We start from the raw sequence: 11,020 nt of genomic DNA, 5'->3' as shown, positions 1-11,020 counted from the left end.
AGAGCTGAACTCTTGGCTCATTGGGCCACAACCCAGGGACTGAGAATTTACAATCAGGAATTGATACAGCTGGAAAGAGGGACCTCAGTGGGCTCTTCCTTTTTAAATGAGGAACAAAAGTACAAGATTTGTTCTGGGACCTGCTGTTTCTTGTGGCCAAAGATGGCAAAAAACGTGGAGGCTGCCCAGCTGGTGTGGCTCAGTGGTTGAGCACTGACCTATGAATCAGGTCAGGGTTCGAGTCCTGGTCAGGGCTCGGTCCCCAGGAGGGGGTGTGCAGAAGGCAACTGATTAATGATTCTCTCTCATCATTGATGTTTATCTCTCTTCCCCTCTCTCTGAAATCAATAAAAATATATTTAAAAAACAAAACAAAAAATGTGGAGGTCAAGTCAGAACTGTTTTTCCTATTCAACATTTATGTGCAGTGCTATAGGGTTATCTTTTGGAAAGAACTGCACCACCAGTCATGTGCTAGGGTCGATTTATCCTGGGTATCATAAACCTTCATGCTCCAAGACCTTGCAGGTGATTTCACACTTTGGCTTCACCCACTGGACAAACCTCTCTGCATTTATTTTGAGAGGCTGAATCTGAAAGGAGTCTCAGGTCAGGGGATTTAGAACTTGGTCTGCAAAAGAGCAAAGCGGCTTTAGTTCACTTAGTGCGCTTGGTAATTAGCCTTGGAGTAAGGCATGTTATCTGCACCAGCACAGCCCCGTGCCAAGTACCAAACCACATTTTCCAGATGATTCCAGTGAGAAGTTTTCTGACCCGAAGCAATTCAACATTAGGCCCCAAGGACCACAGTCATGTTGTGTAAAACAGCAGACTGTTCATCTCTCCCTGGCCTTCTTTACCGCAGCAAGAATGCAAAATCCAGATTAAGAACCAATACAGTCCCCCTTTCACGCTCTCCTAAGCTTCCAGAATTACAGTGAGAGGCTGCTCCAAACGTGTTCTAGAGAAAATGACTCTGAAATAGTTTTGGCTCCTGGAACGACAGCTTCCAAAATTGTTTGATGGAGCCCATTATTGATAAAAGTGTCTGAGCATTCCGGGAGGGTGGGCATGCGAGTTTCAGGGATGCAAGGTAAAAAGGGTTAGCATTAAGTGGCAAAGGGTTACCATTAATTCTAAAAAAATGAAAAGAGCATGTAAAGGAATAGATTATGAGATTAGCCAGATAAACAGACCACAACCCCTCCCATAAAGAATAAAAAATAAAAGAAGCCTTATATAACTTCCCCTGAAGTCCCCAAAAACACAAATCCAAAGACTGTCTTTTCCTTCGCTCCAAGCTGACCGCAGTACAGCGTTTGGGGGAAAAGCAACTTCAGAGGACACACTTGGCTTTGGCTCTGGGATATCGGGGTTCCTGAAGGGAAAGGCTTTTCTCCCTATTACCACTTTGCTCTTTCCTGTCATTTAAACATTTAACTTTAAAAGCTCCATCTGTTGGTGAGGCCACTAGGTAGATATTCTGGGATTCCCGTTTCAGAAATTTTCGCAGGCAAGAATGAAGTCTGGCCAGCGCGGAGGCCTGCCAGGGAACACTTACTTGGTGGCTTCCTGAACTTGCCAAAGGTGATGTCTTTGAGTGGTTTAATTGTCCCTCAGCGCCATGAAGGAGCAGGAGTCAGGGCTGGAGACTCCTGAAAAATGCCCTTCTGCTGCCAAGAAAGAAGTACCATAGCAGAATCACCTCGACAGTTAATTCAGTTTTATCCTGGAGAAAACAAAGTAACTTCCCTCAAATGTTGTGAGTGGCTTTCCTTTTTTAGATAAGCCCATGGACTTCATTACAAGCAATGTGGCATCGTTAGTAAGCAGCCAAATCTTAAGGGTAGTATTTGTAGCTTGTGGATCCCAACTGCACTAGGAGAGGGATTTCCAAGTGATGACAGACGGTCGTTCATTTGTGATCTGCCAAGTTCTCCACACTCAGCTGGCTGGCTATTTAGGAGTTTCTCAGCCCTTTTGATGAGGACACTTTCACTATGCAAGCAAGGAGGGGGTGGCTGCCTCAGTGCTTTATCTTACCCAGTATCCTAGGAAGTCCTATTTTGTGACAGTTTCCAAAAATAAAACAATCTCAGCATGGTGTCGGGCCTAGGAAAAAGTCTTAGGTGTATAAATTCAATGCTTTTGGTTTGCAAGGGTTGTGCCTTGGGTCTTCTCCTACCCCGAGCCTCCAAATTGAAATAATTTTTCCTATCCTGTATCTGTTCAGGTACTTATTGTTAGTTAGGAAAGTTGGAGCAAAGGGGCAGAAAAATGAATATAATCTAGCTGCTCACTATATTGTTGCAAGATTAAAATCCAGGCCACTGACACTTTCTTACATTATTTAGATATAAACTCCCAAGCAAATGTCAATAGGAGACACACAAATTTCACATGAAACAGAATCATTTCAAAGTTTGGTTACTTTAATGCAATGTCATTGTTCAAGGTAGTATGGATATGTTAAGTGGTTCATTTCCACCCTGAAGAAAACACTGACAGCATCTATCTTATGTAATTTTGTCAAATTCAAACAGGTTTTTAAAAAACATTTTCTTTCCATGTTTTAATAAGATTTGTATCTTCAGCAACATTTTTTAGAAACCTTCAAGTAGTTTGGAAACATTTGCCTATTTGCTCATTTCTCCGGGTACAGGCTTTCAGAACATTTATCCCACCTATGCAGAAAATCTGCATTTTCCCAGCTGGTGGCAGAGCTGCTTGATAGAGGTGATCACAGAGAAATGAGGAGTGTGCAAGCTTTGTAAAGCACTTGTAATTCTCTTCATTAGTATGCTACAATCCACCCCAGCTTCTGCAAGGTCAGACATGCAAGACAAGTACTTGACCAAAAAAGCAGGATTCTAACTAGTGTAAAAATAGATTTTAAATAAAATAGAATCTCTATAGGAAAGAGAATTAGGTTATGTTTTACATTCCCACTGTTGCTCTAAGATATCTGAGATATCTGGTAAGTCCAAAGAGGACTTACAGTCGGTCTGCCCTATGTAAAAATTGAGAATGTCTAAGTACATTCATTTTGCAAAGTTACAGGTAAGCTTCTTTGGGAAATGCTGCAGCACATCCCACAACAATGGATGGTGATTAGCGATACAGTTGGTGTGCTAACAAATAACTTGTAAGACATTTAGGTCAAAGGGGATGAGGCCTAACCATAGGCTGGCTAAAAAATTCTGAAATGTGATAATTTGAACTTTGGCTAATTATAAAGCAGAAAACAAACTCATCGTGTAACAATATGTGTTGTTAACCTATCCAACTTACCACTTTTGGAAGCTAAATTCAAGCAGCTCTTATTTTAATTTTGCTCATTACTGCATATTACGAATTATTTGGCGTTTATGTTTTTAGAGAAAGTACACAGCCCCTCTGTTGGCCTACAACAAGCATTACATGACTGTTTTAAAGGGGGCTCTGTTAAAATTCTAATTTTTGGATTTAGAAACACCCTTTGGTTACAGCTTGAAAGCATAATTGAAAATCTGCCCAAGCTCCCTCTAGCCGCAACCTGAACATGCAGCCCAATTTTTTGTAAACATTCAAAAAATACTGATTCCAGCAAAATACACAATCAGCTAGTCAGAGGCCTCACTCTACATTTTCACATGGATGATAAATCTGCCTGCTCATTCTTGCTAGAGGCAAGGAAATTCACTCTGAGATTTGATTCTTAGAGTCACCATTAAGTCTCCTTCTTTGAGGTTCATGGGGAGGTGTAGAATCATCAAAAATAAACCAAGTTGCCCTAGCCGGTTTGGCTCAGTGGATAGAGTGTTGGCTTGTGGATTGAAGAATCCTGGGTTTGATTCCGGCCAAGGGCACATGCCTGGGTTTGGGGCTCAATCCCCTGTAAGGGGTGTGCAGGAGGCAACCAATCAGTGATTCCCTCTCATCATTGATGTTTCTATCTCCCTCTCCCTCTCCCTTCCTTTCTGGGGGGGGGGGGGCGGGGGGGGGGCGGGGAAAGCTTAAAAAAAAAAAGGAAGAAAAAATAAACAAAGTGGAAACACCACCATTTTTCCTACACTGGTTCTACTCAGTCTGCCCCGGTTTGTTGTTTTTCCTGGCTAGCCCTAGAGCAAGAAGATATGGCTGCTGGAGATAAGCCAGTGCCTGGTTTATAGGCCCGGCCTCTTTTCATATAACATTTGACCAGTTCTTCAATTCCCTAGAGGAAGGGAGGGATGACAATGATATGAGACTAATGCTCAGGAATTTCCATAAATCCTCAGTAGCCAATGCAAACCTCTCTCTAAGGCAGCTTCTATGACATCAGGGAGGTTTGGTGCTTCAGGACTAGGAATGTTACCCACTGACCCCAGAACTGAATGTCAAAAACACCAACTCAATAAATACAACAGAAAAATGCACAGCAGATTTGGGGCATCTATCAAGTAGGAAGGCAAAATGGGCATTAGAATGTCTGAGGTTAGTGAACTATTAGGTTGAAAAAGCAGCCACCATTTAAAACATTCCCCTTTCCATCAGTTCTTCTAGTTGTCAACCCTCTACATTCATTACACCAAACACTAAGCAAATGAAAGATCCAAACAACTGCAGCTTGATCCTCACTTGTACTTATTTCGGGCCCACCCTCACATTTAGGCCCCAGCACACCCTCGCTGTGCCAGGGAAAAGTCTCAGGGACACCTGTTTCTGCAAAGGTCACTTGCCCCTCTTGCTGCGGCTCTTCCTGGAGGGCAGCTTCCCACTGCCCCCGGAAGAGGCGGGGCTCGAGGCTGAGGCCATGGCAATGTTGATCTGCCCCTCTTGGATTTCCTGCCGGGTCTCAGCAGGCAGGTGGTTGATCTTCTGCTGTGCCTCCAGGTAGAACATGACATCACGCAGCTGCTCCTGGATCTCGGTGATCTGCAGATCCTTCTGGTCACAGGTCTCCTTCAAAACCCTCTCCTCCTCCTTCAGCTTGTTCTGCAGGAGGACCTGATTGGCTCGCAAACACTTGTTCATTTCCTGCTCCTCTTTGAGCTCCGTGGTGAGTTTGGCTACTTTTGTGTTTAGCTGAGTGCACCTTTTACAAAACAAAGGAAGACAAAAGCACATTTTTCATTTGCTGACACAGTCCTGTATCTACTATGGGCTTGAACAGAGGAGCCGTGATCTCAGAATCATTTAGGGTGGACTCTACCCTACCTGTTCAGGGAAACTGGTTTGCTACCACTGCAACAGCTACAGAAAGCAAGAATTTTGCACTACTTAAACCCAAATATAGCTTTAACAATATTTCATTTTTAAGCATAGAAATTTTTCCATAGCAGAAACTATTCTGTGATTCCTGGTTCATGGTAAAACTTCTACTGCTTCTCTTGTTTTGCAGTAGTGGTTAAATAGGTGGTCAGAGAGGACAACAGTGATAAAGAAGTTATGAGGAAAAGTTACATTCTTGGAGAGTCAAGTGATCTGACCTCACTGCATTTATTACTCATAAGTAAAGAACCACAAATTTAAACACCATTTTTATGTATCAGAATGCCAAAGAGCTCACACACATGGGAAGAGGCACTCCTACACATGGCACTGAAGAGGGAACTGGTACAAACTCTCAGTTAACTTGGAGCTAACTAGAAAGTAGAAACTTCACATGGTCCTTTGACACAGCTACTCTACTTTTAGGAACTTATCCTGTAAAATAGACATACTGGCACTCAGGAATGCGCTGAAAGACACACGGAAAAAGATGTTTATCACAATGTTGTTTACAATAGTGGAAGGCTTGAGACAACTTAAATGTCCATCAATGGGAACTGCCTGAAATTATTATGGGACCGCCCTAGCTGGTTTGGCTCAGTGGACAGAGCCAGCCCGCAGACCCACAGACCAAAGGGTCCCGAGTTCAATTCCAATCAGGGGCATGTACCTTGGTGTCAGGTTCCCAAACAGAACCTGGGCTCGTGTAGGAGGCAACCAATCGATGTTTCTCTCTGTCTTTCCCTCTTTCTTCTACCCTCCCTAAAAAAATCAATGGAAATATAGCCTCGGGTGAAGATTAACAACAACCAACAAAAAGTTTGCCTTAGCCGGTTTGGCTCAGTGGATAGAGCAACGGCTTGAGGACTGAAGGGTCCCAGGTTTGATTCTGGTCAAGGGCACATGCCCAGGTTGTGGGATCAATCCCCAGTGGGGGGTGTGCAGGAGGCAGCTGATGGATGATTCTCATCACTGATGTTTCTCTCTCTCTCTCCCCCTCTCACTTCCTCTCTGAAATCAATAAAAATATATTTTAAAAAATTATTATGGGACCTACACACAATGGAATACTACACAGCCATTACAAAGATCATGATAGAGCTAAATGTGCCATCATGAAAAAAATCTCCAAACCAGAGTATTTAACCAAACAGAATACGTAGTATTATTCTAATTGTGTAGGGAAAAAAAAAAAAAAAGACTGTGTATATGAGATGTTTATACAGGTACAGCAGAAGATCTGTAAGAGTAAATATTCACTGGTACTGTTAATAATGGTTACTTCCAGATATTGGGATCTAGAAAACCCCCTCCAGTTTTCACTTTTTAATTCTTTAATACAGTTCAACTTATTAAGGTGGTAAAAGTATAGGAGGATTTTTTATTTATATTTCTAGTAATGTTGAGATTTTATCACAGTGGTTTTTGGTTTTTTTTTAAACCTTTGGTGAAGAGTTTCTGTTTGTGGTGATGAAAACATTTGGAAACAGATGGTGGTGATAGTTGTACAACATTATGAATGTACTTAATGCCACTGAACTGTACACTTAAAAATGGTAAAATGTTTTTTGTTATATAGATCTTTACCACACACATACAAAAAACTATTTTTAAAAATGCAACTTTTAACAATGGGTGAATGTGTGAAGGGTATACAGGAACTCTGTGCTACCTTATAACCTCTGTAAATCTACGTTTACTCCAAGATAAAACGTCTATTAAAAAACTTTTTAAGGAACAATTAGCCCCCTTACATTTTTTTATCCATTTAATTGGAGGTAAAAATCCAGTTATTTTTTTAGTATAACTTAGACCAGAAAGGCAATTTCAATCAGCAATACCCATCTTCCCACAAAGCAGGGGTAGAGTGATGGTCTTGCCATGCTGTTCATGAGTTTTTTTGCTCCATATTCAACATCTTTGGCCTTTAATTCCAAATAAGGTCAGAACACATGCCATCTCCAGCTTAGACACGGTCTCTTTCCTATCATTTCTCAGCCACCATGGCTCAGAGAAGCTACAGGCTCTGGGCACAAGGAAATTGCTTTCTACAGGAAAATGTGGAAGATATTTGCACATACAGGTATCAGGAGAACACTGCATTCCCTACGGCATCCATCTGGCATGAAACACCATGATTTTAATAAATAGGAAGTCACAGTAAGTTTGCTCTACATATAGGCAGACCCCTGAAAACCTGGTGATACACTTGAAAATGAGTATTTCCTTAGGAGTGAAGGAAGTTATCTGTTTATGTTGCCTGTTACAATAAAATGCCTCCTTTAAAAAACAGACCAATTATACCTACTTTCTTTCCACAGACTGCTTTTCTTTTAGAAGGTCATTTAGTCTGTGCTCCAGATTATCACATTTCTCAATTGTTTCTTTAAATTTGGTCTTCATATTGTTAATCTGAAAAAGCAAACAGAGATCAGTTTCATTTCACAAACACAAAGTTGTATGGCATTTGGAGCTAATTTCTCAAAAACATTTTTTCCAACTACCTGTGTATAACTTGGACAAGCCAATTTTAGAAAAGGTGAGATAATCATTTTAAAGAATTCCTGTAATAGGAATATAATATTTGAGAAATTCTCTTTTTGGTTACTATTTTTCCATACCAGGGTGAACAAAGGATCAGGAGCTGCTAGGGTCAAGTGAAACTGCTCGGAAGTAAAGGAAGAGTTCCAGGCAACAGAGCAGGAGATGGTTTGTCAGAGACATTGGAACGGGGCCTCCCCTCCCATGCTCAACTCACCATCGTTTTTCTCCTCCTGAGATTACCATTCCCAGAACTATTATCCAAATAATCCAAGAAACTCATCTAATCTAAGCACGATGTGATAACTGATTCTGTTTGGGGTTCCCCACCCCAACTCACTATTAAATTTCTCATGTACCATAAAGCCACATGGTACATGAATCGGTTCTTGTTTTATTGAGTTTATTTATAAAGGCAATATATACGGAACTAATTCGTATTACATTGTTTTAAAAACTTATGAGAAAAGAAAAATTCTGCCATTTTATGTCAGATGGCAGCAGTCCTAGCCGAGTCTACTGAAGTCTAGCTAGGCAGACACTAGATTCACTCAGGTGTGAAGATTTGGGAAATGCCTCAACTCTACGGGTCTAACAACACGGGAAGATTAGGTGGAAGGGGAAGTAGTGAGGCTGGGTGAATCGTGAGGCAATAGTCATAGGAACTGAAAGTAACTGAGAATTTAAATCCTATGGCCCAGGCACCTGCTAGGTGTTTCATAAGTAGTATCTCTTTATGATACACCTATGATTAGTTATGTCAACTTTTTACAGAAATGGAGGCTTTCAGAAAGGTAAGGTAATACACCCAAGGTTTACCCAGCTATAAAGTGTGGTGGGTCCAGGAATGGACACCAAGTCTGGGTCCAAAGCCAAGTTCTAAACCTCTCTATAGCCAAGGAAAAGTGACCTCCGGGTGAGTTCTAAACTCAGCAGAGATCCAGGAGAAAGGGCCATGGCTTTTAACACTTCCTTTTGAAACACTTGCCATATGGCCTGCCTAACAGGTCTCTAAAAGCACTGTCTGCCCCCCCCCCCTAAAAAAATTTTTTTTTATTGATTTCAGAGAGGAGGGGACAGAGAGATAGAAACATCAATGATGAGAATCAGTGACTGGCTGCCTTCTAAATGCCCCTATTGGGAATCGCGGTCACAACCTGGGCATGTGCCCTTGACCAGAATCAAACCCGGGACCCTTCAGTCTGCAGGCCAACACTCTATCCACTGAGCCAAACTGGCTAGGCTGTCCCCCTTTTTGAATAATAAGAAAATAACTGCTTTGGAGAAATTAACTTTATAGCCAACTACCATTAAGTTATAAAAGTATGCAATTAAAGGGAGATCTCTGACAGTTTTTCTATGTCATAAAAATAAAAATAGCCTTAAAATTGCTTTAATTCTAGTTTGGTATTCATTTTCTCCTCAATATTGCTTTAACATAAAAGACCACTAGATCCTTTGACATTTTCTCCTAAACTGGTTCCTGTTAGTTTAGGGGAATTGGAAAAGACAGAAATGAAATCAAATTGTAATGTTTTGGTTACTAAAGAGACTTAAGCCGAACACATTTAAATCAAAATGAAAAACGTCAAGCAACACCAAGAAGCTTTCTAATATTGCTATAGATGTTACAATGGGCTAAATTAGTGCTTTTTAAAAAAAATATATATTTTATTGATTTTTTACAGAGAGGAAGGGAGAGGGATAGAGAGTTAGAAACATCGATGAGAGAGAAACATCGATCAGCTACCGGGGATGTGCCCATAACCAAGGTACATGTCCTTGACTGGAATAGAACCTGGGACTCTTCAGTCCATAGGCCAACGCTCTATCCACTGAGCCAAACCAGTCAGGGCTAAATTAGTGCTTTTTAAAACATTTCTGATCATTAGCTCAAAGTAAGAAACACCCAGGAACATAAAAAAGACACACACAACTGAAACAGGAGTTTCAGAAAACAATACTAAATGTGATGCGACCCTGGTAGCGGTTCTCAACCTGTGGGTCACGACCCACAGGTTGAGAACCGCTGCTGTAGAGCCTAAGACCATCAGAAAACACAGATATTTACAATACGATTCATTAACAGTAGCAAAATTACAGTTACGAAGTAGCAACAAAAATAATTTTATGGTTAGGGGTCACCACAACATGAGGAACTGTATTAAAGGGTCGCGGCATTAGAAAGGTTGAGAACCACTGATCTAGAGGTTCAGAGAGAAAAGCGGTACCTTGAGGGGAATTCACCTGTCCTGACAGTACCTGTGTTCTTCATATGTGGCCCCATTAAAACTAAGAACCTTCCAGTGGGTAAGAGCTTCAGTTTTTAGAACAGACTCTGCTGATATGCTATAATAATTGTACTATCTAAGGCATTGGAGTCAGGAATAGTTATTATAATTGAAGTTCACAATCAATTTCAACCTTCACCCTCCCCCTCCCCCACATTAACTTTTTATGAGGCCCAAGAACAAGAATCTCTGTCAGTGAGATCCACGCCGGTTACTGTTAATGCTTGCACATGCTGGAGGTGCCAATGGACAGAAGACTGGTCAAAAGGAGGACAGTGGCAGGAACAAAAGGCTTGCACCATCCATTGCCTTATGGATAAGCAACATTTATTATTAGAAAACAAAGCATTCTTTTCAAGCCCTTCAAGCTTTTCGTTTAGGGCCTCCATATTACCCCTTCCTAAACGGAAACACAAGTTTCACAGTTTTTAGCTTCCCTGTCCCTGGACTTTTCATGGGCATGTGTTAGAAAATGCAGTTAATCCTAAAGAATCTTAAAAGGCAGAGAATCCTGAGCTTAGCTCTTAAGGGTCTGCATGAAGCACTTCATGGTCACGCTGGGATAGCCCGTGGAAAAAGCCATTAGTGAGGCTGCTCAGGCTGCCAGTCTCCTCCTCCCTGCAAGGCCATAACTTGCCATCAAGTGGCAGCGACTCTCTCCTGAGTGCTGTCAGAGGTGTGTCCTTCCCCCATGTACCCAATCAAGCCCTATTCAGAACTTGAGTGCCTCTGGACAGGCATTTCCATTGCTTGGAAGGGTCTTAAAGAATTTCATCCAGAACTTTGAACTAAATGTCATTTTAAAGTTGGTGTTAAGCCTTATGTTTAAAAACCCAGTTTCTCCTCATTTATAGGCATACCCAGAAACCAGGGCCCCTGGGCCTGGCATAAAGTGAGAGCTCAGCCCTGCATGCTAAGCTCCAGGATAATCCTACTCGGAGGTGAGCCCCAAGCCT

At 41.6% G+C, this 11,020-nt stretch overlaps 1 protein-coding gene across 1 annotated transcript in view; it reads right to left on the bottom strand.

Annotated features, from left to right (window-relative positions):
* Positions 1 to 1,032: 1,032 nt before the first annotated feature.
* The window catches only part of BRAP (BRCA1 associated protein), a 31,155-nt gene continuing 21,167 nt past the window's right edge, over positions 1,033 to 11,020 (bottom strand). Inside the window, exons 11-12 of the mRNA XM_079762566.1 lie at positions 7,541 to 7,644; positions 1,033 to 5,056 (exon numbers count right to left, since the gene is read on the bottom strand). Of these exons, the coding sequence (XP_079618692.1) occupies positions 4,693 to 5,056; positions 7,541 to 7,644 (468 nt within the window). The 3' untranslated portion in view covers positions 1,033 to 4,692. The remainder of the gene's footprint in view (positions 5,057 to 7,540; positions 7,645 to 11,020) is intronic.

Source organism: Cnephaeus nilssonii (genome assembly GCF_951640355.1).
Source record: "Cnephaeus nilssonii genome assembly, chromosome: 22".
Classification (NCBI taxonomy): Eukaryota; Metazoa; Chordata; class Mammalia; order Chiroptera; family Vespertilionidae; genus Cnephaeus; species Cnephaeus nilssonii.
This window is presented reverse-complemented; position numbering and strand designations above follow the sequence as displayed.